General features: G+C 54.8%; 2 protein-coding genes across 16 annotated transcripts; both read left to right on the forward strand.

Annotated features, from left to right (window-relative positions):
* Positions 1–1816: 1816 nt before the first annotated feature.
* GNG2 (G protein subunit gamma 2) lies at positions 1817–26437 on the forward strand. 2 transcript variants are annotated; one of them, XM_048307339.1, is made up of 4 exons: positions 1817–2116; positions 20838–20904; positions 21802–21917; positions 22736–26437. In XM_048307339.1, the coding sequence occupies exons 3-4, from the start codon at positions 21831–21833 to the stop codon at positions 22862–22864; spliced, it is 216 nt and encodes a 71-aa protein (XP_048163296.1). In that variant the 5' UTR covers positions 1817–2116; positions 20838–20904; positions 21802–21830; the 3' UTR covers positions 22865–26437. The 2 variants fall into 2 exon arrangements, with proteins under 2 accessions (XP_048163296.1, XP_048163297.1); XM_048307340.1 differs by lacking the exon at positions 1817–2116 and adding an exon at positions 19938–20013.
* On the forward strand, positions 23907–26437 carry LOC125327620 (keratin-associated protein 5-8-like). Of its 14 annotated transcripts, none has more exons than XM_048307333.1 (3): positions 23907–24128; positions 24345–24864; positions 24919–26437. In XM_048307333.1, exons 1-3 carry the CDS (start codon positions 23907–23909, stop codon positions 25326–25328), a joined length of 1152 nt encoding a protein of 383 aa, XP_048163290.1. In that variant the 3' UTR covers positions 25329–26437. The 14 variants fall into 14 exon arrangements, with proteins under 14 accessions (XP_048163290.1, XP_048163294.1, XP_048163292.1 ...); XM_048307337.1 differs by having other exon boundaries at positions 24345–24809; positions 24954–26437; XM_048307335.1 differs by having other exon boundaries at positions 24345–24755; positions 24810–26437.
* Positions 26438–26749: the final 312 nt, after the last annotated feature.

The following is a 26749-nucleotide window of genomic DNA, read 5'->3' on the forward strand; positions in this document are numbered from 1 at the left end:
TCTTCTTATCAGCCCCTCCTAAAACAATCACGGCTGGACGTGCCCATCAGCACCACCCCAGTGAGGCAGCAGGGACTAATTGGTGAGAATCACAAAAATCCCCCGTGTGCTGGTGGCTTTTTAGGGAATTTTTGGCACCCTGAAATGATCCCTGGATGCAACACTTTTAATTAACGCGGGTGCCCTGCGCCGTGCCGGGGTCACTGTGCAGGGCTGGGGGGGACCCTGCCAGCTCCATGCTGGGTGTCAGGGGTGTCCCAGGCGGGTGCCAGGGCTCCAGGGGCAGCTCTGGGTGCGTTTTTGGGATGTCGGGGTGCTGTGCCAGGCTGTGCAGGGCAGCGGAGGAAATCAGTCATCGAAGGAAATCAGTCAGCGAGTGTTGCTGTGGAAACGCGAGGGGAAACCCGGACCGTAGCAGCCAGCGCGGCTCTGCCAGGACCCTGCGGAGCCTGGCCGGGGAAGGGGTGACACACAGCCCCCGTGTCCCCCGCTGCGGCCCCGGGGGGCTCCCGATGTCACCCTTTTGGGATGTTCCCAAAGGGAGCTGCATCCCGCGGTGCTGCTGCTGCTGCTGTGGGCGCTGGCAGCGCTGCTCTGGGGGCTGCGCCCCTCCCCAGCTCCGCTGTGCCCCCCGCCCCAGCCCTGCCTGGGGGACACAGGAACTTCTTTTCTTATAAATCATGGGATTCCAGGATGGTTTGGGTTGGAAGGGAGCTTCAAGCCCATCCCATTCCACCTCTGCTATGGGCAGGGACACCTCCCACTGTCCCAGGCTGCTCCAAGCCCCATCCAACCTGGCCTGGGACACTGCCAGGGATCCAGGGGCAGCCACAGCTTCTCTGGGCACCCTGTGCCAGGGCCTGCCCACCCTCCCAGGGAAGGATTTCCATGAGGACACAGCTGGGCTGGGGCAGGTGGAGGAAAAGGAAAAGCCGCCTTATAAAAAACCCATCAGCTCCCTCCAAAGTCTTCCACCTGGAATCCCCCAAACTGCGGTGTGGGCTCAAATTGATGGAAAAGAAAATATAAAATACTGAGTGATCCTCCCCTGAGCTGGGCCCTAAATGCGAGCTTTTGAGTGAGGAAGGGTCTGAGGGACAGGGAGGGGTCTGGGTGTGCCAGAGGGATGGGGGCTGTCGGTGAGGGAAGGGATGGGAGGGATCCAGGGTTTTGGGGGGCTTGGGTGACATGGAGAGATCAAGGCATGGGGTGCTTGGAGTGGTGTAGGGGGTGAGAGGGGGCAGGGATGGGTTCAGGGGGGCTGTGGGTGCAGGGATGGGTGTGTGGGGTTCAGGGGGTGTGATGAGGTACAGGGGTGGTTTAGGGGTGGGATGGTTCAGGGGGGCACATATGGGGTTCAGGGGGTGTGATGGGTGCAGGGGGGTGTATCTTGGGTTCACGGGGTGTAATGGGTTCAGGGACAGTTCAGGGGGTGTGATGGGTGCAGAGGGGGTCCAGGGGGTGTGATGGGTGCAGGGGGTGTGTATGGGGTGCGGGGGGGGCTGGGTGTAGGAAATGTGGGTGCAGACGGGTGTGGGGTGCAGGATGGGGGTACAGCGGGTGGCTGTGTGGGTTGTGGGGTTGGCACGTAGCGTGTGTGGGGTGCAGGGTCGGGGCGTGAATGGGGCGGACGAGGGACAAGGGGCGATATAAGGGACAGGAGATGGGCAGAGCCACGGAGAGGGGCCGGCGCGGGGTGCGGGGCAGGGGAGGAGGCAGAGGGGTCTGGGCAAAAGCGATCCGCACAACCCGGGGATCGCAGAGGAGAGCAGGAGGAGGAGGAGAGGAGGAGGAGGAGGAGGAGGAGGAGAAGAGGAGGAGGAGGAGGAAGTCGGGGCTGAGCCGCTTCCTGTAGGCAGCGGGATGAGCGCAGACAAAGCTGGGTGGGGACTCGCCGCTCGGGGCTGCTGCTGACCACCCTCCTCCTCCTCCTGCGGCCGCATCCCTCCGGCCCTCCCTCCTCCATCCCTTCCTCCATCGCTTCCTCCATCCTTCCCTCCATCCATCCATCCATCCATCCATCCATCCCAGCGTCCGTCCATCCATCCCTCCATCCGTCCGTCCGTCCCGCCGCCGCCCGCCCCGCGGGGACCGGGGCACCGCCGCCCGCTTCCAGGTACCGCCGGGCACAGGGGGGAGCGGGGCTGGGGGCACTGGGAGCACTGGGAGCACTGGGAGGGCTGGCACTGCCCGCACCGGCGCACGGTGGGGCTGGGCAGGGCGGTCCCCACCCCCGCCACTCGCTGTCACTGACCCCCGTGGGGACCGAGCCGCTCCTAAATCGGCAGAAAATCCCCCCAAATCCCGCAGGGAGCCAATCGCAGCATGCTCCGACCCCACGGGGACCCCAAAGTCTCGGGGGGCGATGGGGGCGCGGGGGTCCCAGCCCCCGGGAGCCGGGAAGGTGCCTTGTACAGGGAGTTCAGTCTCCCAACAAAGGTTGGATTTAGAGGGTTTGATCCTCCTTAATCAACTGATTTGCCATCACAGGCAAGGCTTTCTCCGTGGATGAATGAGGCGTAGTGTTCTTTCTTTCCCGATTTTTTTTTTTTTAAATCACGGGAAGGAAGGAGCAGGGAGACTTTCCCAACCCCAAATCCCCGCAGCAGCCTCAGCTGCGATCAGCCCCAGCCTGGCTTGGAGGGATTTGGGGTGATGTCCACGCAGGTGGAAGGGCATCCGTCCTGCCATCCCTTACAGCACTGTCCCTCTCCCAGCGTTTCTGCCAAAATCCGTATTTTTCCCAGCAGTGCTTTGGGTGAAGGATTCCCGGGAAAATCGCCGGGAAGATGAGCTCAAGGAAAACTGGTCCAGGGCTCGCTTGCCCCAGTGGGAGGGGAATCCAGCAAAAAGCTGCCAGAGGGAAGATTTGGAATAGATATTAGGAGGAAATTCCTGGCTGTGAGAGAGGGGAGGCCCTGGCACAGGGTGCCCAGAGAAGCTGTGGCTGCCCCAAATCCCTGGAATTGCTCCAGGCCAGGTTGGACGGGGCTTGGAGCAACCTGGGATAGTGGAAGGTGTGGATGGCACGGAACGGGATGGGCTTTAAGCTCCCTTCCAACCCGAACCTCTGTGATCCCATGATTCTCGCCTCCTTGGTGGAAAATGATTTATATTTAAGGAGAATCTTGGCACACAGCGATGCCCCCTCATTAATCAATTGCTAATGAGTTCCTAATGAACTTCGAGCACGGTACCCAGAGGGCAGTGGCTCGGAGCAGCAATGATCTGCCACCGCTGCTCCTGCTGCCGCAGGTTCCATCAATTATTTCTGTCCCTATTTCCCCCTTCCCCCCTGAATTGCCCACGATCCATCTCCTCACCAGCGATCCCGCGCTCCTCACTCCTGGAAAAGGGATCCTGGAAAAGGGGCTGGGGCCGTGTGGATGGATGACAGCAGCCTGGCAGCGGGCTGGAGCCAGGCACTGAGGATTTTTCCTCATAACTGGATTTCCCTGGATGCAACTGGAGCATGCGATTTTAATCCTCTTTCCTACCATATGGCCGCTGGCTGGATTGAAATATGACTCAATTAATTATTGCCAGGAAAGCCCTGGGGCCAAGCCTTTCTCCAGGAGGAGGTTTGGAGGTGCTCCCGGGGTTCTAATGGAGCTTTTCTCACCCTGTGCCGTGGGATTCAGGGATGTGGCTCAGCCCCATCCCACCCCAGCTCCTGTGTTGGCCCTCCAAGGCCGGGCATCGCCCCAGCTGCTCCTTGGCACCAGTTTTGGGGCTTTTTCCCGGCATTTCCAGCCTTGCAGGAGGAGGCAGGGATGCTGCTTGATGCAACGTGCTGCCGGCTGCTCACCTGGAACGCCAGTTCGGCATCACCTGGATAACGACTGGAGGCAGCCTCGCCTCCAAAATGGGGTATTCCCAGCTGGGGAGGACCTGTGGTCCTCACACGGTGCCCGCATGTGCCCATCCTCTCTCCCAGATTCCCTGGGAGCTGCCAGCTCGGCTGCCAGTGGATAATACACCAGCACGAAGGATCTCGGGGGGTTTTCTCCTCGCAGCCATGAGCTGGTGGTGGCCTCGTGGGGCACATTTTGGATCTGGGGGAGATGATAACTGAGGCTGCTCCCTGGCATGGGGGTTCTCAAGGCCAGGAGTAGGCAATCCCAGTGGGATTCCCATGGATTGATGATGGCTGCGAGCCGGCGAAGAAGCTGTATTATTATTATTATTATTATTAATAATTATTATTATTATTAATCCCCAAGCCCGCCTGCTGCTTTGCCACCCCGTGCCAAGTGGAAAATGCAATAAAAAGGCAACTTTGTCGGGGTGGGCAGTGCCATCCCACCTGGCAGCCCCGCGGATGCTCCCGCTGGAATTCCAGGGGCTCGGCGGTGGCTGGGGCGCTGCTTCTCCCGCTGAATCCCGGTGAGTCACCGAAGGAGGACAGGCAGGCGCTGATGCCGGCTGTCCCCACAGTAATTAGGGCTGGAGAGACGGTGCTGGAGCCCCACGGACACCCCCGTCCCCAAAAAGTGCTGCCCAGGGGCGGCTGTCCCGCTCCATCCCGCGCATCCCAGCCGGGATGCTCCAGCCCGGGACGCGTGTGGTGCCTCCCGGGACCACGGGACTGTTCCCTCCCTCTGGATCGCCCCGTTTCGGGTTGGGAATAAGGGGTTTATCTCGGGAAAACATCATTTTAGGCACGAGTGGCATCAGTTCTCAGCGTGACTTGTCCAAGGATCTCACTCCTGTGCCCGGAGCGGGATGGGAACGCGGGATGGGAACGCGGGATGTGTCCGTGTGTGTTCACAGCCAGCACGGGAGCGGGAGGAACGAGCAGAGGGATTAGGTTGGATTTTCAGTTTTTCTTGCTTTTCAGGCTCTTTTCTCGCTGTTCTCCCTCTCTGGGCTCAGCCCCTTCGTGGGGAGGAGGGATGGGGGCAAAGGCAGTGGGAGGTGGAACCTCATTCCACGGAACAGGATGAGGTCCATTAACCAGGGAATTTTTGTGCTTGCCCTTCCCCAGTTTTATTCCCTGCTCACTCCCAGCACAGCTTTCCATGTGCATTTTTCCTTCTGGGTGCCACATGCATGGTGCAAACCGCCCAAAACCTCTTCCTTTGGAGCAGCCTTGTCCTCCCAAAATCCCGGAGGGAATGGCCGGGGGGTGTCCTGGTCCTGAAGCTCGGGATGGCTGCAGGGACAGGGGCTGTGGCTCCCGGCTCTCTGCACACGTTTGGCACGAGCTCCGTGGAGAGACAGGGAAGGACAGGATCCAGCTGCTAGGAGAACACGGATTTGGCTCCGTGGAGAAATCAGGCTTGCTCCAAATCCCCTCCAGAGTGGCTGGGACAGTGTTGGTCGGGCGTGGATGTTGGGTCAGGCCAGTGATTGATTGATTGATTAATTAATGATGCCTTCGATTAGAGATGTGCAAGGGAATCGCCGGCGCTTGATGCAGGATCAGGGAATGAGGGAATCACAGGGTGGCTGGGGTTAGAAGGAATCTAAAAGACCATCTGGGATGGGCGAGGACACAGCCGTGCTGAGGCTGGAGTCTAAAATCGCTCATCTCCTGCATCTCGTGCGGGAATGCTGGACTCCAAGCACCAACAGGACCACTGGGAATAAAAATCCCTCCCGAAATGGCATTGGACCAAGCTCTGAAAAATCAGCACCTTGCAGCTGGATAATTCCTGGGAAGCAGCTGCACCAGCACCTGCTTATCCTCCCAAACACAATTCGTTTTCACCTTATCTCGTCCTTCCCTGGCTTTTCACTTGGCAGTTTCCTTCCCCCATTGTCTGGCATCATCATCCTCATTAGAACCCGGGTTAATTAGTTCATCCAAGGGAAGCTCCAGGTGCTGCTGGATCATGGTTGGAGTTCTCAGGTGTGGGTGATGCTCTCATGCAGCATCCCCGAGCCAGCTGAGCTGTGGGTTGGTTATTCCAGGGGTGCTGCTCCTGGCGCGGCCAGACACCCGGAGCCGCTGGATGAGCTCCTTTCGCTGGGCTGGTGTCTCAGTGTAACAGGTTTATCTTCCTGCCCTCACCTGCTCTCCCGAGGGATTTGGGAAGGAAAGCTGGCTCTGTCCATCCCTAGGAACAGCTTTCCTGGCTGGAGAGGTCCTGGATGGGCAGCTGCAAGAGGGATCTGTGTGGGAAGGGGCAGCCTTGCCCGAGCCTTGGAGCTCATCAGGGATCCGTGCTCCTTCCTGGAGATCCCTCCAGAGGGGAAAAATCCCTGGCAGAGCATGGGATATTCCCACTGCAAACTCCTCGGCGTTGCTGGTGTCACCAGGCTGCTCAGCATCCTTCCTGCTGCTGCCTACAGCATCCCCTGTCCAGGGGGATAAATCCCTGCTCCAAAGCCTGGCTGCTTCCTGCTTTTCCTGTGCCTTCCAGCTGCCTGTGCCCATCCCTGCAGGCAGAGCCAGCAGCTGCAGCGGGGACCGCAGGGATATCGGTGCCATGGGGACATCGGTGCCCTGTGCCACCACCAGCCCCTCTGTGCAGAGACACAAACCTGCTTCTGGCAGCTTCCAGAGAAAATCAGTGCTGAGAATCCCCCTGCTCCCTCTCCTCCTGCACCTGCCTGGAGCCCCAGTGTTCCCAAGGCTGGCACCTCCAGGAAAACAGTGACACTGCCGGGGTGGGTTCATGTGCTCATTATGGTCATTATGATCATTATGGTCATTATGGTCTGGTCGGTTGGGTGCTGTGGTGTCTCATGTCAGCCCTGCTATACTGGGAAACCTCTGGCTTAGAATAATGGAATTGCTTAGGCTGGAAAAGCCCTCTAAGATTTTCAAGTCCAACCATTCCTCCAGCACTGCCAAGCCTGCCCCCAAGTGTCACATCCACACGGCTTTTAAATCCCTCCAGGGGTGGGGACTCCACCCTGGGCAGTGCCTGAAATTCCTGTGCCGTTTTTACCAATTCCCTGTTAATAATTTGTTTTCCCGGTTCCTTTGCCAAGGAACAGACGTGGTGCTGAGCCCCTGCAGCCAGGGAAAAGCCACCATCGTGGTGGGACCCACACGGCTCCCTGGGGACAGGCAGAGTGTCCCTCTGCAGGGATGTGGAGGAGCCCTGTTTTCCCTCTTGTTCCCATCCGAGCTGTGTCCCAGAGGAGAGACCAGGAGCTGGATGAAGTTCAGGAATATTTCACCTGTTGCAGCATCCCCTGGGATGGCACAGGGAGCGCTGCCAGGTGTCCACGAGTCACAGCCTGAGGCTGTGAATTCTGAAGGGATGCTGGAAGGAAGTTGAAGGGATTCTTCAGGCTTCAGTTGTCTTAAAATCCTCCCTGAAGCCGTGACTTGCACAGCCCTGAAGCTGTGCAGGACGTGTGGGTTTGGAGGAGTTTTGGGGTCATTTTGGGTAAGGAAGCACCAGCTGTCAGCAGATGTGAGATGCTCAGCGTTGATTTGATTCCCCTTTGGAGCCTTTGGTTTTCCTTTGGAGCAGATGCACGGAAGGTAAGGAAGGAGGATGAAGAAGGTGTTGAGAGTCAGGAGTGCCAGAAAAATGTCTCCACAATCCCGCTGTCACCAGGAGACACCAGGGCAGTGCCAGCGTGTCTCCACCTGTGACATTTGTCATCGTTCCAGCTTTGTTATGTCTGCAGCCAAAGGTCCTCTGCACATAAACCTTGGGAGAAACAGGCGGGGCTTGGGCTGAGTCTCCTGAGGACAGGAAAAATTCCCAGTGCCCAGAACAAGTCCAGAGGAGGCCACAGAGCTGCTCCAAGGGCTGGAGCCCCTCTGCTCTGGAGCCAGGCTGGGAGAGCTGGGGGTGCTCACCTGGAGAGGAGAGAAGGCTCCAGGGAGAGCTCAGAGCCCCTTGCAGGGCCTAAAGGGGCTCCAGGAGAGCTGGAGAGGGACTGGGGACAAGGGATGGAGGGACAGGACACAGGGAATGGCTTCCCACTGCCAGAGGGCAGGGATGGATGGGAGATTGGGAAGGAATCTCTGCTCTCACCCACCCACCACTCTGGGCAGATCAGAGCTGTCCCCATGGCCATCAAATGAGTCCATGGGGTTCCAGGTATCTCCAGGATGTCCTGCAGGAACATGGCCAGGTCTTCTCCATGCTCCAGGTCTTCTCCATGTCTCTGAGTGCCTTCTCAAGGACTTCCTACCCCCCTCGCTGGGTCTGCAGCAGTTTGGGGTCTGTAGCTGGGGGATCACAGCCTATCTGAACCTCTTCTAATTAATCTCCAGGCCTGTGGCTGCTGCCAGAGCAGCTCTGATCCTGCTGGGAAGTGCCCAAGCAGAGCTTTCCCACCCTGGGAAACGCTGCACATGGACCAGGCCTGCTGGATTCCATGGCTTTGTGTAGAACCTTGGGAAGAGGCAAGGGCCTGGTGGGGACAGAGCTCCAGTGTGACCCTGGGACAGCTTCAGCTGTTGGAAAAGGCTTTGGGTTCAATTCTTGAAGCCTGCCTGTGCTGCATCCCTTGGATTTTTGAATATCCTGGAGACGTGGAGGTGTTTGTGTGGCGCCGGCAGGGCCGGCCCCATCAAAATCCCTGCATTATTTATCAGCTGGTTTAATAGAATTGCTCAGCCTCACATCCTTGCTCAGGGATTTGTATCCACCCCCGGTGCTTCCCTCACTCCCCACTTAATGCCAGTGGCAGCGGGGGGGGACTCTCCCTCCTCCTTCCTCCCTCCACACCGTGAACAAAAACAGGGAATGAAGGGAATAAAAAGATTATTTTAATGCAGCAAGCCAGGCTTAAGAAGAGGCATAAGCAGCAAATAAGGGAGGCACTGATTATTATTTTTTAAGCCCAAAATCTAAGCCCTGTGTAAGTGCTTCTGTTGGATGATGGAAAAGTTAGGCTGGTTTTGAATCCACGCTGCTCCTACATCCTGCCTGGAACTGAGAGCCCACAAAGAGCAGCTGCTTCCAGTGCTTTTACAGCTCAGGAAACATACAGGAATCCACTGGAGCTGAGGTTTTCCCAGCAGCAGGTAGGCAGGGAAAGGTGTTTATCCTCGGGAAGGCAGCTCGTGGTGGCAAAGGCAGTGATTCCAGAAGGATCAAACCTCTGGGAGCGGACACGGAGGGGGATAAATGAAGCACGTGAGGCCACGGCATGGGTTGATCTCTGGCACATGAGGGATCCGCGCATGGGAAGGGAGGGAATCCAGCTGTCTTGTGCTGCTTAATCCAGGCTTTGCAGCCTTCCTCGGGCTTCCAGTTTTTCATCCTTTATTCTTTTTTGCCGTGTAAGTGTAAAACCACCGCCCAGGCTGGCGGCTTCTCCTGCCGCCCGCGTAATCCCGGGCTGTGCTGAGCATGTGTCATTCCACAGCCGGGATGGTGGGAAAAGCAAGGCCCTTGACTCAGCAGGAAGCGTGGCAGGGATGTTCTGCCAGTGTTTTAAGGGGAAAACAGGCTGGTTCAGGGATTCAGGGCTCTGTAGGAAAGCTGAGATATTGTGTGTGGAGGTCAGTAAGCGATGAGGGTGGGTGAGGACGGAAAGGCTCCGAGGGCGCAGCTGGGGAGGGAAAAGCCAATTCTGCTGTTTTGCAGGAGCAGTGTGGTCAGGGAAAATGTAGGTGGGTCAGGCCTGGAGCAGAAGGAAGCTGCTGAGCACACGCTGCTGCTGCTGCTGCTGCCTCTCGGCCCCGCGCCACGTCCCTGTCCCAGTTCTGCCACGCCGGCCGTGCCCTCCTCTCCTCATTCCGCGGGAAGGGCCCAGGTGTACTCACTGCCTCCGTACCAGGGCCTACTTTAGCCCGGAATGCAGCAGGGCACAGGGGAAAAGGAGGCAGCAGCGGGGCAGGGAGTTAAATTTAATTGGGATAATATGGGTCAGCGCGGCGACCGAGGGGGAGCGGCAGCACCGACAACCTACTTCTGCCTGCCCGCCCAGCTAACCCGGTTTGAGCTCTGCCAGGGCTCCAGCCCTGCCTGCATCGCTGCCCTGATCCACACCTGCATCCCTGCCCCGATCCACACCTGCGTCCCTGCCTGCATCCTTGCCTGGATCCCCGCCCACGTCCCTGTGTCCCTGTGTACAGCCCTTTCTCCATCCTTGCCCAGATCCCTGCTCGCATCCCTTCCTGCATCCCTGCCTGTATTCCTGCTCACATCCCTGCCCAGATCTCTACCTGCATCCCAGTCTGGATCCCTGTTCACATCCCTTCCTGCATCCCAGTCTGGATCCCTGTTCACATCCCTTCCTGCATCCCAGTCTGGATCTCTGTTCACATCCTTTCCTGCATCCCTGTCTTGATCCCTGTTCACATCCCTTCATGCATCCCAGTCTGGATCCCTGTTCACATCCCTTCCTGCATCCCAGTCTGGATCCCTGTTCACATCCCTTCCTGCATCCCTTCCTGTATCCCTTCCTGAATCCCTTCCTGAATCCCTGCCCACATCCCTGTATCCCTGTCTACAGCCCTTTCTCCATCCCTGCCTGCATCCCTGCCCTCATTCTTGCTTCCATCCCTGCCCAGATCCCTGCCCAGATCCCCACACACATCCCTGTGTGCATCCCTGCCCACATCCTGCTCACATCCTTGCCCAGATCTTGTCCACATCCGTGCCCACATCCCTGCCTGCACCAGTTCCTGCATCCCTGCCTCTGTTTCTGCCTGCATCCCTGGCCTTTTCCTTGTTTGCATCCCTGCCTGCATTCCTGCCCTCATCCCTGTGGAGCACCCCCTCTCACAGCTTCAGCTTTGCCAGGCTGTGAAATGTCAGAGCCAGCACAAGCCACAGTAAATTCCTTTTCAAAATTCTGGGTTGCCGAAATACAGAATACACAGGGAATTTTTTCCTCTTTTTTTCTCCTTTCTTTTATTTTTTCTTTTTTCCCCTCTTATTTCCTCCTTTTTTTCCCTTTTTTTCTCTCTTTTTATTTCTCTTTTTTCCCCCTCCTTTCATACCCTTTTTTCCTCTCTTTTTCTTTTCCCTCTTTTTTTTTTTTTCCCCTCAGAAATCTGCTAAACCCTCCCCCGTTCCATGTGGAGCCTCCACCTGCACATTGGGATGTGGCCCTCAGCAGATGCTTCACTCACTTCACGGCTGTCTCAGGGATGCGAAACCCTCACAGCCCCAAGACAACGGGGTTTTACCCCACAACCCACGCCTAAAACACACCAAATCCCCCAAAATTATCACAGAACTCCCATCTCCGTGTGGCGCAGCCACTGTTGGAGTAGTGGCTCTAAAGGCACCAGCTCTGGATGCTGTGAAAAACCTGGAAAAGAAACAGAATCCCTGAATGGTTTGGGTTGGAGGAGACCTGGAAATCATCCAGTCCCATCTCTGCCATGGGCAGGGACAATTCCCACTATCCCAGGTAGCTCCAAACCCCGTCCAGCCTGGCCTTGGACACTTCCAGGGGTGGGGATAAAGAAGGAAAATCAATAGACCAGGTTGCTCCAAGCCCTGTCCAACAAGATCCTAAACACTTCCAGGGATGGGGTTGAAGAAGAAAAATCAATAGACCAGGTTGCTCCAAGCCCCATCTGACCTGGCCCTGGACACTTCCAAGGATGGAAGGAAAACGAATACCAAAAAAAAAAAGGTAAAAAAAAATTCCCAGCCTTGCTCCTTCCGTGGTAAGGATGGGAAGAGGAACACCAGGCAGCAGCCCTGGGAATTCTCTCCACCCTCTCAGCTGGGCTGCGACCTGTTTGCTGTATTTGAAGCTCGAAATAGAGCCTTATGAGTAATGTGGTTCAGGTGCTTCTCACCAATTAATTAATTCTTTTGCACGCTGGATACCTAATTAAAGCAGTCTCAGGTAATTCCTGGGGGGGGGCTCAAACTAATGGGGCTGCTGAACGGGGTTGTTTCTCTGCTGATGTAACTCACTGGGTGATTCCCAGCGGCTGCAAAGGGTCACTGGGCTCCCTGCGAGTGTTACTTAAAATAAAATTCTAATAAAGGTTTGATCGGGGTGAAATCATCCGAGGATGATTTCTCATCACGAGGATTTCTGCAGCCCGAGGCTTTGCCTGCTGCAGGAGGTTTTTTGGGGAAAAAAAGGTGAGGCTCTAGCCAAAAAAAAAAAAAAAAAAAAAAAAAAAAAAAAAAAAAAAAAAAGGATTTGGGGGTTTATTTGAGCTGAAAACTGCCTTGCAGAAGGGTGGGCCCAGCAACCTGGCATGAAAATCCACATTCTCCTTCCCTTTGGAGGTTGCCCCCTAAAAATAGGATTTTTTAGCCAAATCAGGGCAATGTCTTGTCCCAGTTCCTCTGGGGTGGCTGTATCCCCACGCCAACGAGCAGGGATTGGTAAATCATGGAACCATTTAGGCCGGAAAAGACCCCTGAGATCATGGAGCTGAACCATTCCCCAGCCTTGAATTCGGGGTGATTCATGTGAGGCTTGGGGTGGGTTTGTCCCTTTCCAAATCCTCTTGGAAATGTGCTGCTGGGAGAAACAGCTCCATTTGCAGCTCTCTCTTCATCTTCCCTTCCCTTCCAATCCTCATTTCCCATCTTCCCATCAAGATCTTGATCTCGACCCTGGCCAATACTTAAGAGCGGGATGTTAAAAACTGAAACCCAAGACTGGATCTGTTAATTAACATGAAATAATAGGTCTTGGCTGCTTCCCTTAATTAAGGGTCAGGAGTTCAGAGCTGGATGAGCAGATAAGGAAGAAATTCCTGACTGGGAGGGTGGTGAGGCCCTGGCACAGGTTGCCCAGAGAAGCTGTGGATGCCCAAACCCTGGAAATGTTCAATGCCAGGCTGGATGAGTAACTTGGAACAGTGGAAGGTGTCCCTGCCCTTGGCAGGGGTGGAATGGGATGAACTTTAAGGCTTCTTCCAACCCAAACCAGTCTGGAATTCTATGATCTGTGTGCAGGAGATACTCCGATCCATCCATGGATTTCAGGGAATTTCCAAAGCCGTGTGCTCTCCTCTCCTCCACTCCTGTGCTGCAGCAGCCTCCAGTCTCCCAGTGGCCTCTGGGTGTTGTTTAATGTTTTATTAAACCTTAAAAACCCAACCTCCCCCCCAAAAAAGCCATTAAACCTTAAAGCATTTTCATTTTCAGTGAAGTGCAGCTGTGGCAGGGCTGAGCCCTGGTGCAGAGCACGGGGTTGGAGCTGGGGATGGCGTGACAGGACGTGTGCCCTGCTCTGTCCCTGCTGGGGTGTCACAGCGAGTGACAGCCCGGGCCCCTTCCCTTCTGTGTCACAGCAGGAGGAGATGCCAGCCTTGCTCCCAGTATTTGGGCATCCTTATTGCCCAGGTATCTGGGCATCCTTATTCCCTGGTATTTGGGAATCCTTATTCCCTGGTATTTGGGCATCCTTATTCCCTGGTATTTGGGAATCCTTATTCCCCGGTATTTGGGCATCCTTATTCCCCAGGTATCTGGGAATCCTTATTCCTCAGGATTTGGATATCCTTATTCCCTGGTATTTAGGCATCCTTATTGCCCAGATATCTGGGAATCGTTATTGCCCAGGTATCTGGGAATCCTTATTGCCCAGGTATCTGGGAATCCTTATTCCCCAGTATTTGGGCATCCTTATTGCCCAAGTATCTGGGAATCCTTATTCCTCAGGATTTGGATATCCTTATTCCCTGGTATTTGGGCATCCTTATTCCCCACTGTTTTGGCATTCTTATTTCCCTCTATATGGGCATCCTTTCTCCTCTACTTTTGGGTATCCCTGAATTCCCCAGTATTTGGGCATTCTTGTTCCTTGGTATTTGGGCAGCCTTATTGCCCAGGCATCTGGGAATCCTTATTCCCTGGTATTTGGGCATCCTTATTGCCCAGATATCTGGGAATCCTTATTGCCCAGGTATCTGGGAATCCTTATTCCCCAGTATTTGGGCATCCTTATTGCCCAAGTATCTGGGAATCCTTATTCCTCAGGATTTGGATATTCTTATTCCCTAGTATTTGGGCATCCTTATTCCCCACTGTTTTGGCATCCTTATTTCCCTCTGTATGGGCATCCTTTCTCCTCAACTTTTGGGTATCCCTGAATTCCCCAGTATTTGGGCATTCTTGTTCCTTGGTATTTGAGCAGCCTTATTCCCCAGGATTTGGGCATCCCTATTCTCTGGTATTTGGGCAGCCTTATCCCTCAAAATTTGGACATCCTTCTTCCACCCAGTATTTGGGCATCTTTATTTTCCAGTATCTGGGCATTGTTATTCCCTGATATTTGGGCAGCCTTATCCCTCAATATTTGGACATCCTTATTCCTCAGGATCTGGACATCCTTATCCTTCACTATTTGAACATTCTTATTCCTCAAAATGTGGACATCCTTGTTCCACCAGTATTTGGGCATCCTTATTCCCCAAATATCTGGGAATCCTTATTTCCCTCTGTATGGGCTTTCTCATCTTTCAGTATCTGGGCATCCTTATTCCCTGATATTTGGATATCCTTATTCCTCAGTGTTTGGACATCCTTATTCCTCAGTATTTGGGTATCCCTGAATTCTCCAGTGTCTGGGCATCCTTATTCCTCAGTATTTGGACATCCTTATTCCCCAAGTATCTGGGAATCCTTCTTCCCCTCGATGTGGGCATCCTTATTCCTTGGTCTTTGGGCAGCATTATTCCCCAGGTATCTGGGAATTCCTTATTTGCCCTCTGTGTGGGCATTTGTACTCCTTGGTATTTGGGAATTCTTATTCCTCAGAATTTGGGTATCCTTATTCCCCAGTATTTGGCCAAGGGCAGGGCACACCCAGAGCCTGATCTGCTCCCACCACTGGGATTACCCCTTGTGCACCAACACTTTTTCCCAGGGTTTTCCCCCAAACAACAACCCTGGAGCAGGCTGGGGGCTTGCTCAGCTATCAGTGTATCCCTAGTGGCATTCCCATGGTTTTGGACCCTTTTTCCAACTCTGGAGCAGGTCTGTGCTCCCTCCCTGTGGTACTGGGATGGAGAGAGCCAAAATCTTGTAGGAATGGTGGCAGGAGGGACCGGAGCAGATGTCCCAGAGAATGAGGGAGGGACTGGAGCAGATGTCCCAAGCTGCTGCTCCTTCACCTGAACAATCTTTATAAAAACCCTAAAAAACAAAAGAAGGAAGTGGAGGATGGTTCCTGTTTGTCTCGGTTTGAGCCGTTAGGGGCCTGAGAGAAAACAAACAGCTGAGGTTCCCACTGCACGCGATGCCCACGGGGCAGGGGCTGCTCCAGGGAGAAGGGACAGACCGGGAATGTGAGGCTGGAGCCTCCTGACTCCATCTGGGCTGCGGTCGTGGTCAGCTCTGGCACACGAGGTGGGTGAAGGGCACATCCCGAGCCAGGCTCTCTGCAGAGCCAATTCCAGTGCTTTGCCTTGCCTTGATAATTCCCATCCTTGGAAATGCCAGGTTGGACATTGGGGCTTGGAGCAGTCTGGGACAGTGGGAGGTGTCCCTGCCCATGGCAGGGGGTGGCACTGGGTGAGGTTTAAGGTCTCTTCCAAGCCAAACCATTCTGGGATCAATAACTGGGACTGAACCGGGCGCCCATCCCACCTCTCCCGTTTGGCAGGAGGGATCGGATGCTGCCGGGATAATGAAGCCGTTTCCATGGAGACAGGCTCGTTTCTCCACTCCGTCGTCTTTGAATTTATTTATTTATTTATTTATTTATCTGCCGGCGCGTCTCCGACCTGCAGGCTGCTTCCCAGGGATTTAAATACCGTATTGGATATCCGGGATAAAAAACTGGCTGGGAAAGGGAATAAAATCCCTGTGGAGAGGGGCTGGGAGCTGTGGCTGGAATCACCGCTCAGGATTAAGGTGCTTTGCCCCAGGGAAGCCCACAGGCACAAACCGAGCTCAGACCATTAAGGAAAGAGTGAAACATTTGGAATTTGGGTGTTTTAAGGCTCCTTCCCCAGTCAGATCTGTAACTCCCATTGGGATCGGTGGGACCATCCCATCTCCCACCCCCTGGAAAACACGGCTCTGCTATTTTCTATTTTGCCTGTTGTATTTTTGTACTTTTCTGGGTATATTTAGCAATTTTTTTTGCAGCTGAGCTGCCTATTTTTAGCCATGGCTTTTAGCAAAAGCCACAAGATGCCTGGCAAAGCCATCCAGCCCCTCACGAAGGATTCCCACGCTCCAGCCGGACGGTGACCGGCAGCATTCCCAGTTCTCCCTTCTGGATGCTGCATCCTGGCTGGTTTTGAGGAGGAAAAGGCAGTTTTTGGGAGAGCCTGCAGTGAGAATGCAGTGAGCCCCTTTTCTGTCCAAAAAAACCCACCCCTTTTCCGAACCAACCTCCCTCCTGGGTGATGCCTGCCTGGTAGGAACAAACCTGATCCCTGCTCTCCCCAGAATCCTGGCTGTCCCAGTGGGATTCCCCCACTTTGCTATAACTGAGTGGAAAATGCTGGTGCATCAGGGTTGAAAAATGTGACTCTTTCTGAAACCAAGGAGCAGGGAGGTTTCTGCTTTCACCCCAAAAAGGAGCTGATTTCGGGGTGGGTGCTGCTGCTTTCGGTCTTTGCGGTGAGGGAACGGAGAGGTTTCGGCCTGGCCAATGTCAGCACTTTCTGTTTCATTCCTGCTTTTCCTTTTGGTTCAGAGGGGAGAGAAGGGTTTTCTGGAAAGCAGAGAAAAAGCTGGCTGGGAGGTGAAAAAAGCATGGAAAATTGAATCCTGGAATCATTCAGGTTGGAAAAGCCCTCTAAGATCATTCCCCCAGCTCTGCCAAGGCCACCACTGGCCCACATCCCTGAGTGCCACATCCACATGGATTTTAAATCCCTCCAGGACTGACAATTCCAGTGCCTCTTCCTGCCTATTCCAATTCCAGCTGGCAGGAGAGGATGTGTTGCACAGGTTTAAAAGTGGGAAGGACCACAGCTGGGTGGGCAAAGGCCTCAGGCCCCGAGAGATGCAGGAGTTGTCTCGTGACAGCCATGAGATCTCACTGAGTGCCTGTCTGCACTTCCAGGAGTGTCAGGAAGTGCTTTCCAGGGATGCTTCCCAGGGTCAGTGCTGCCTTTGGACAGTGACAGGCCCAAGCCAGTGCAAAATGTGCTTTGAGAGACCCTTTCTGCAATGGCAGTGCCAGTTTAGGGTAATTGCACTAATTAATCACCCTTAAAATCATAACATTGTGGGATGGTTTGGGTTGGAAGCAATCTCAAAGTTCATCTTTTTCCACCCCTGCCATGGGCAGGGACACCTTCCACTGTCCCAGACTGCTCCAAGCCCCATTGTCCAACCTGGCCTCGGACACTTCCAGGGATCCAGGGGAAATACCATTTTCTTCAACATTCAGGAGAATTCCAATCCCCACCCACACAGACCCTGAGCTAAAACTCAACTAAAAGAGGAGAAGAACCTCAAGGAGGTGCTTAAGCTCTGATTCCATGGGCTGGGAGCTGGAGCTGGTGATGGATCCAGTACAAGGCACCCAGATTCCAAGATCCTCTCTGCTCCAGAGCCTCTCAGCTCAGCTCTGTGCAAAGCAGGCAGCAGCTGGTGCTGACGAGGAGCTGGCAAACGAAGCTTAATTACTCCTGCAAGCAGAGCTGGCAGCTCTGGGGTGCCAGAGCCCCACAGGAGCCCAGGCTGGGAGGGGAGAATGGGATGGCAGCTTAGCAGGAGGGCTCAACATCAAGAAATGCTCCTTTTGCGGTGGCTTTTTTTTGGGTTGGATGTGCCATTTGGTGTGGGAATGCATCCAGGAATCCAGGTGGAGGAGGGCTGCTTGTCCCTTGGCCCAGAGTAATGGTGGCTTTTAGCTCAGAGCACTTTAAACCCCGATCTCATCCCATCAAGCTGCTCCACATCCACATTTGTTGCTCCACATCACGGGTGAAAGATGAAGATTTTGGCAAAGCTGGAATGAGCGGACACAGCTGCATCAGGGATCTGGGATGTGCCTCGCTGTTTGCCCACCTAAATCCCGATTTTTGGTGCCTGTTTGGGCTGGGTGACAGAGGAAAATGTCATCCAAATGTATCAAAGGCTCTTCATTCAGCAGACAGCAACAAATGAGGTGGTTTTTTTGGAGCTTAGGGACCATCTGGGAAAAATCAGCAGCAAAACTGCCGTGCCCAGACATTTATTGCCAGCATTTTTCATGGAATCATGGAATGGTTTGGGTTGGAAGGGACCTTAAAACCCATCTCATTCCAACACCTTGCCATGGGCAGGGACACCTTCCACTATCCCAGGTTGCTCCAAGCCCCGCCCAGCCTGGCCTTGGACACTTCCAGGCTCAGCTTTTCTGGGAAACCTGTGCCAGGGCCTCACCACCCTCCCAGGGAAGAGATTTAAGCCCAGCTGAGCTGCTGGAGCATCCTCCTCTCCTTCAACCCCCGGTTCCTCTTTACTCATTGCAGTCAACCAAACACCACCCCAGAAAGTATCCTCAGATCCAAGGAAAAATGCCAAAATATTTGAGCGTGGCATTTAGAGGGAAGTTGATTTTCCAGGCATTGTATTTCCTGGCAGTGACATCCCTCCCTGGGCAGGCACAGGGATGGGAAGTTGCAGAGCCAGGGTTGGAGATGTGATGGATGCAGAGAGCCTGCCGGACCCCATTTGGGGAATCTGGGCATTCCCAGGATGGTGGAGTGATGGCAGCACTTGGATACAGGTCACTGAGGGAGCTGTGCCAGCATTATCCCAATTAATCAGCAGGTCCCCTCCATCAGAGCTCAGCTCCTGGCCCCAGCCAGCAAAATCCCAAGCATGAAGCTGAAACCAACGTGCTTCCCAATATTTCCTGGTCTTCCCGTTACCACAGGGCTGCTCTCACACCCGGGAAGGAGTTTTATGGCATTCCCAAGGGAATTCAGACAGCGCCTTATTTCCCTCACTTAATGGCACGTGCCGTGTCTGGATAATGGGATTCCTGCCTTGGAGCCCACAGGTTAATGAGTCCTTACTCATTATGTTCATGCTAATGATGTTTAACACGGCCAGGACATGGATATTGTCTCGTTTGGGCTCTGCACTGTAATTGCAGCTCGGGATCTTGCCAGCTTGTTTGGATATGTGTCTGCTGTGCAGAGGGGCCGTGGGTTATTTACGTGTGTGGAAAGGGGGGAATTCGTTTAAAGGGATGCAAAAAAGCTGGAGAGGGACTTTGGATGAGGGCCTGGAGTGACAGGACACAGGGAATGACTTCCCACTGCCACAGGGCAGGGATGGATGGGAGATTGGGAAGGAATTGCTCCCTGTGAGGGTGGGGAGGCCCTGGCACAGGGTGCCCAGAGCAGCTGTGGCTGCCCCTGGACCCCTGGCAGTGTCCAAGGCCAGGATGGACAGGACTTGGAGCCACCTGGGACAGTGGAAGGTGGCCCTGCCCATGGCATGGGTGGAATGAGATGGGATTTAAGGTCCCTTCCAACCCAACCCATTCCATCCCTCTGTGATAAATCCAATCCAAACAAAAAAACCCCCATGGGAGTCTGTGTTTACTCCTGGCGGTCCCACACCTTCCCGGGGGCACAGTGGGGTCTCCTGACTTTGGGATTTAAAAGCTGCCTTTGTGGCTGCCCTGCTGCTGCTGCAGGGCTGTTTTCCGGGGCGGGACCTTCACGAGCTCACTTTGAAGTGTCACCTGCTGCTTTTTTGTTATCCACGGTGGAGGAAACACCCCAGGTTTCCCCAGGGGTGGAAATGCTCTAAAACCATCCCTGGCCCCAAACTGGTTCTCGTTTCTGCTTGAAGCACCTGCAGAGAGGTGCGGCCGAGGGTGTGGTGGCTCCTGGGAGGCTCCTCTGAGGTGGCTGAGTTGCCCCAGAGTCCCCAGCATTGTCCTAGCAGGCCTGTGCTCATAGGTGACCCCTCCCACCCTTCCCTCACCTTATTTTTGGGGCTGTTTTCCCCATTTTAGTGCCCCTAAGGCTGGATGCCTTAAGAGCAAGGGAGGGTTTCCTCACAGGAGGGTGGCAGCAGGGTTGGATATAGAGAATTATTTAAAGGAGCAGGGCTGTAAGAGCCATGCAGATGATCTCAGCAGTCCTCCCTGCTCCCACAGATCCTAAACATGGAGTGACTGAAGTCCCTGAAGCGATTCCCTGCCACTGGAGCAGGTCCTTTGTATGGAAGGGCACAACACGGAATCGTTTAGGTTGGAAAAGCCCTGGAAGATCAAGTCCAGCCATTCCCCCAGCACTGCCAAGCCCACCATTACCCACATCCCCAGATGCCACATCCACACATCTTTTGGAACACTTCCAGGGATGAGAATTCCACCAGGATGGCATTTGCTGCCTTAGGAAAGTCTCTGTGGCACCCAAACCGTGCAGCAGCAGCAGCATCTTGGTTGAACCTGCCCCAGCTTTCCCAGCTGCTGTGCCAGAGCCACGGCACACTCCATGGCTTTGCAGGGAAAAGGAAAAGCAGGAGGGATGCACTCTGCTGCTCAAACCCTTCTCCAGCTCCCCCCAAAAAAATAAAATATGGGAGAGATGAGATAAACCCACTCAGAAATAATGCAGGGGCTGAGCTGAACCTCCAGCAATGGCACAGAGCTGGGCCTGGGGGGAGCACATCCAGCCAGGAGCTTGGGCTGGCACTGGGAGCTGGGCTGGAGGATTTTGGCAGCATTCCCCAGGGGATGCTCCTTCCACCCCAGCACGAGCTCTGTGCCCCAGACAGAGTTAAATCCCTGCCCTGTCCCTGTGCATCCTCCAGCCCGCTCGGCTGCCGGGGCTGCCAGCAGCCCTGGGCTACTTGCCCGCTGACTGAAACCTCTTCCTGTGCTGAAAACCTCGCTGAATGCAAACAAAAAATGTCACTGGGGGGCTGGGCTTGCACGGCACAGGGTGAGGGACACACGGAAGGAACCTGGGGTGCGGCACCCGGCATCTGCGAGGGACTTCTGGGGTCCCTGGTGCTGTGAGTGATGATCCCATGGAGCCGAGCCCCATTTTCTGTTCTCTTTATTTGTAGGCAGTGAAGGGCCAAGAGGAGCAGAGCTTCCCTTAGAGGCACAAATCACCGGAGAGATCGGCTTCTGGTAAAAATTAACCCCTCCTTGTGCTCCCCTCCTCGTCCTCAAACCGCGGCTGGCCCTGGCGTGATTCGTTCTCCCAGCACAGGCACCAGTGCCACGGTGATTTCTTCGATAAACCCCTCTCTCTCCAAACCCTCTAAATCCCAAAAGATGAACTTGAGCCCTCAGCTTTTCCTTAAAACACCACAATTCCCTTATTTTAGGGCTTGTCCCATCGCCCAGGGGTCTCGCTGTATCCCGCTATTGCAGGACATCCCGAAAAACCCCCTTTTTGGAGCTGGCAGGCAGCCCCAGCCAGGCAGGAGCACTGCTGGAAAAGCCTTGCTGCTGGAGGAGCTGGATGCTGGGACTCTGCTGCCTCTGCCAGAGCTCACTGCTGGGAGAAGGTGCCGGAAAAACATCCGGGATCCAGCCCGGCGTGGCCTTAATGAGCATCCCCCGCCTGCCTGGGGTAGAAATCTCGAGAAACGGGAAACTCCAGCATCCTGTTTAGCATCTCAATGTGCAAACTGGCAGCAGGGACAAAGCGAGGCACAGGGACACACACTGGGCACCGGCACGGGCTGGATGATGGGCAGGGAATGAGCCTGGCACGGCAGCTCGGGCTGCTGGGGGAGCCTGTTCCCTGATTTCTGTTGCTGCCACAGGTTTTCATGGAACAGCAAACACCAAAGCACAGCTCAGCTGGAGTCCTGCTGCTGCAGGCTGGGCTCTGGACAGTGCCACTGTCACCTAAGGGGCATCCCTGCTCTGGGGGCGATGGCACCACTGGCACTGTGTCCCTCACCCCGTCATTCCAGCGGCTCTAACACTCCACACGTGCAACCCCAACCCATCCTTTGGGGGCTTGCAGGGCTGGGAGCAGCCCAGCAGCTGATCCCGGTGTGTTCCTGCCCGCAGCCCGTCCCGGGAGCGCTCCTGGCCTGCCCATGGCTAGCAACAACACTGCTAGCATAGCACAAGCCCGCAAGCTGGTGGAGCAGCTGAAGATGGAGGCCAACATCGACAGGATAAAGGTAGGGATTCTTGGGAGCTGCCTGTGGGAATGCTGGGAGGTCCTGGCTGCTGCCCAAAGCTCGTGGCAGGAGCTGGGATGTGGAGCCAGGTGGTGTTTGTGGAGGATGCTCTTCCAAGTGATCCTGATGGCCCTGGCTGAACAGAGGGAGATGCTCACCCATGGGATCATAGAATCCAGGAATGGTTTGGGTTGGAAGAGACCTTAAAGGCCACCTTGTTCCAACCCCCTGCCATGGGCAGGGACCCCTTTCCATTAGCCCAGGCTGCTCCAAGCCCCGTCCAGCCTGGCCTTGGACACTGCCAGGGGTGAGAGGCAGCTGGAAGCATCACCTGGAGCCCCGCTGGGTGGGGGGAAGGAGTGACTGTCCCCAAGGCATCTGAGCTCCTTGCTAAGAGCTTAAATCCAGGGGGAGAAGTGCTCCAGGGCTGGGATGAGCTCTGGTGGTTTGGGAGCTGCTGCCATGTCCGGAATAAAGAGCAAGGTTGGTGGCTGAGGGCAGGAAATGCTGCTGTGGATGTTCCTGCCAAGGGATGCGTGGGAGAGCCAGCAGGGATGCTCGAGTCGGTCCTTGTCAGGTGAAGGACGGGGATGGGGGGAAGGCTGGGAAGGCTGGGAATGAGAATATGGGCTGACAGAGCAGCTCAGAGCCCAGAGGTGAAGAACCAGCCCCAGCAGGGATGTGCTGCCACGGCATCGGTCGGGTTCTTGCCTCAGATCTGTGGTTCCCTGCCCAGGGATGCTGCCAGCTCTTCCCTGCTGGTGGCACCTCTCCAGGTGCCATGTCCTGTCCCTAACACAGGGCTCCTCCTTTTCCAGGTGTCCAAAGCAGCAGCAGACCTGATGGCGTACTGCGAAGCCCACGCCAAGGAGGACCCTCTATTGACCCCCGTCCCGGCCTCAGAAAACCCCTTTAGAGAGAAGAAGTTCTTCTGCGTGATCCTGTAAACCCTGGAGGAGCCTGACGGGCACTCAGGCCACCCTGAACACTGATGTAGAGTTTTTAGGAATGGGGACGACCTGCTGGTCCGCAGAATTTAAACAAAAATAAGTAAAAAACACGGCCTGGAAGCTACAGAGATGTGCATGTTTAAAGAACCTGGCCACCTTTGGGGGAATCAGATGATCTGCATTGCGAGGCAAAAGATCTGAAGTCTGTAGAGTTGCCTAGAAAGAGAAAAACAAAACAAAACAAAACAAAACAACAAAAAAAAAAACCCCAAACCCCAAACCCATGTAAAGAATAAATCCGTGTCACTTTTCTGCTCACAAAATTGTTTGATTGTTCCGTATTTGAAGCACCAGAGTTGTGCTGAGCAAAGTTAACTGCTAAGGATGTGTATAACCTTCTTGGAATGACGTTGTTGGTTCCTTTCCAAGCTAATATTTTTGGTTTAAGTTGTCAGATATATAGCGACAGGTGAGGTGGCCGTGCTGTTAACTCAGTGTTTGGTCTTGTGCTTTTTCATTTCTGGCTGTAGCGTAGCAGGGGGGGCCGAGGGGACACCGGCAGCTCCTGCCTGTCCCCCACGTGCTGGCAACTCAGCAAACCCCACTTTTTACCATTCTCTCTATGGTTAGCTTTGGTTCTGCAAGTAAAAGTGGTTCCTGTGTCGTGCTTGGTGCTCCATACCCCTGTGATGACATTCAGTGGTAGTGCATGAGAGTTTGATTCCGTTCATCCGCTCCAGACTTTTCTTTTCTCGCGTTTGGCACCACGTGCTGGTGGAAGAAGCTGTAGGGAGGGAACAGAGGCGATTCTGAAAGCAAAGAGAGCTCCTGAGATGCCTTAGACGTGCCTGAAATACCTCCTGCCACAGGGCAGGTGCCAGCCCGGCTGCAGGGCGAGCCAGAAATCCGAAAATCAAAGCCGACCACTTCTTTCCGGGTCTTTCCTTTCTCCTACACCTCTGTGCCTCTGCCCTCCTCGCTTGGTCCTGCTCTTTCCCCGGTTCCTGGCAGCACTTCCTTCCCTTGGGGCTGGTCTGGAATGTTGCTGGGATGTTGTTCAGTGCTGGGATGCTGCTTTGTGGTGGGATTCTGCTCCGTGGTGGGATGCTGCTCCACCATGGAATGCTGTCCCACCATGGGATGCTGCTCCACTATGGGATGCTGCTCCATGGTGGGATACAGCCCCACTGTAGGATACAGCTCCATGGTGGGATGCTGCTCCACCATGGGATGCTGTCCCACCATGGGATGCTGCTCCATGGTGGGATTCTGCTCTGTGGTGGGATGCTGCTCCACCATGGAATGCTGCCCTTTGGTGGGATGCTGCCCCATACTGGGATAGTGCTCCATACTGGGATGCTGCTCCATGGTGGGACACTGCCCTGCAGTGGGATACTGCCCCACGAGGGGATGCTGCTCCACCATGGAATGCTGTCCCACCATGGGATGCTGCTCCACTATGGGATGCTGCTCCATGGTGGGATACAGCCCCACTGTAGGATTCAGCTCCATTGTGGGATGCTGCTCCTCCATGGGATGCTGCTCCACCATGGAATGCTGCTCCACAATGGGATGCTCCTCCACGGGATGCTGCTCCATGGTGGGATACAGCTCCATGGTGGGATGCTGCTCCACCATGGAATGCTACTCCATGGTGGGATGCTGCCCCACAATGGGATACAGCTCCATGGTGGGATGCTGCCTCAAAATGGGATGCTGTTCCATGGCAGGATGCTGCTCCATGGCGGGATACAGCTCCATGGTGGGATGCTGCCCCACAATGGGATGCTGCCCCACAATGGGATACAGCTCCATGGTGGGATGCTGCCCCACAGTGGGATGCTGCCCCACAATGGGATGCTGCTCCATGGTGGGATACAGCTCCATGGTGGGATGCTGCCCCACAGTGGGATGCTGCCCCACAATGGGATGCTGCTCCATGGTGGGATGCTGCTCCATGGTGGGATACAGCTCCATGGTGGGATGCTGCCCCACAATGGGATGCTGCTCCATGGCAGGATGCTGCTCCATGGTGAGATACAGCTCCATGGTGGGATGCTGCCCCACAATGGGATGCTGCTCCATGGCAGGATGCTGCTTCATGGTGGGACACTTCTGCCCCTTCCTTCACCCACTGCCTCTCCCATTCCCGCTGCCCCCTCACTGCCTTGGGAAGGGCCAGGGGAGCAGCCCTGGGAGCCGTGGGGCCGCCCCTTCACAGAGGTGCCTGATTCCCTGTTTACACACGGCCTGGGCTCCGGGCCAGGCTGGGGAGTTATTCCCAGGCCTTCTTCATCCGCTCCCAGCTCTCGGGGGACGCACGCCACCTTTTTGGGCTCCTCCTTGGGTCTATACTTATGTGGATGTGGCTGGTCTAGCAACTCCTGGCTTTCCCCACTCATCCGTCCTCCTGGGAAACTTTGGGAATCATCCCTTTGGGAATCATAATGTGGGGATTTAGGTACAAAATGAGCTGGGTGTCACAAAGGGGTTTGGGGGTCTGCGGTGACCCCGCTGAACCAGTTCTGAATCAGGTGTGAGCTTAAAAATCCCTGTGGATCCGGGAGGGCAAAAGTCTTTAGGTACCTTTTGGTGACTCTTTCTAGCCCGTAAAAAAGTGCTTTTCGGTTTTTCTACCTTTTCATACTCTTTTTCTAGTTCTTCTACGGAGAAGGCCAGCTCTTCTCACACTGGACTCCAAACTTTTGGCATCTGGGAATGTTTATAAGCCACGAGATGGTCCCAGCCACCCCCCAATTCCCCCAATTTTTGATCTTTTTACTACAGCTCCCGTAGCTTTAGGATGAAGGGTGGATGAAGTGGTTTGCTCTGCAGCTGGTTTCACTCTTGGTGTTACCAGGCAGAGATGTAAAAACCCCATCCTGGGTTTTGCCTTTTCTTTTGAATCTGATTTATTGTCACAGAGAGTGCAGCGCAGCCGCTCTGACCCGGGGCTCCCACCCCCCCCTTCTCAAACGCTGCCATAAAAGTGGTTTGTAACAATTTTTTTAAACGACTTGCCTCTTTTACAACTCGAGTTCTTGATAACTTAGACGACGAAATAAACCTGCATGAATACAGGGGAGCGGGGAGGGGGAGATTTTGAAGTAACCCAAACTACTCATCGAAGGTGTTTTATGTTGCCGGGCCTGATTTTCTGTTGGCCGTGGTGTTGCCCTTGGTGTGCTGCCAGGTATTTCACCCCAGTATTTCTATTCACACAGATCTGCCTTTGCCAGCCAAGCAGAGATCGCCTGCCAAGGTTGTTTCCCCTCCTCACAACAAAAATCCCAACCACCCCTCCATCCCCATGCTGGATTTCCAGCCTGGTCTCACACAACATTCCACTACCCCCAGGCTTTTCAAGAAAAAATATCTGGAGTACTGGAAAAAGGACTTTTATTGTCTGCAGAGATTGCTGGTGGCAAGTCTGTCCATGCTTTGCCACCCTGCCAGCAGCAGGATTTTGGGGAGGGGGTGGTTGCAGGCGAAAGCCAGTCGTGGTGTAGCGCATCCCCATCCCACATGGTCTGTGTACTCGTTGGAAATAAACTTTTGGATTTATTTCAACCCTTTGGAGATGCTGTTCTCTGTGTGTCGACCTCTGGGGAGGTGGGATCCTGGCTTGGTTGTGGTTGGATGCAGTTCCCAAGGGGGTTTCCCACTCAGGAAGGGTTTAGCAGGAGTTTTGGTGCCTGTCAGGGAAGGAGGGTGAAGCCTCTTGGGGTTCCAGCAGCTTTTTGTTCCCTCAGGATGAGGCAGGTCAGGGGAGAACAGGCTCGTTCAGGGTGGGGCATTGCTCCTTGCTCAGAAATTGAGACACCTAAAATTCCCAACTTCATTGTCCATCCCTTCTCCTCTCTCCTTCTTCTCCCAGCCCTG

The sequence above is a fragment of the Corvus hawaiiensis genome, chromosome 6, assembly GCF_020740725.1.
Source record: "Corvus hawaiiensis isolate bCorHaw1 chromosome 6, bCorHaw1.pri.cur, whole genome shotgun sequence".
Classification (NCBI taxonomy): Eukaryota; Metazoa; Chordata; class Aves; order Passeriformes; family Corvidae; genus Corvus; species Corvus hawaiiensis.

Excerpts from the sequence above, each read along its gene's own strand:
- GNG2 (XM_048307339.1), top strand. The coding sequence starts at position 21,831 with ATGGCTAGCAACAACACTGCTAGCATAGCACAAGCCCGCAAGCTGGTG. Across the intron at positions 21,918-22,735 it reads CCAACATCGACAGGATAAAG|GTGTCCAAAGCAGCAGCAGA; the intron begins GTAGGGATTCTT and ends CTCCTTTTCCAG.
- LOC125327620 (XM_048307325.1), top strand. The coding sequence starts at position 23,918 with ATGTTGTTCAGTGCTGGGATGCTGCTTTGTGGTGGGATTCTGCTCCGT. Across the intron at positions 24,127-24,162 it reads CACCATGGGATGCTGCTCCA|CCATGGAATGCTGCCCTTTG; the intron begins TGGTGGGATTCT and ends GATGCTGCTCCA.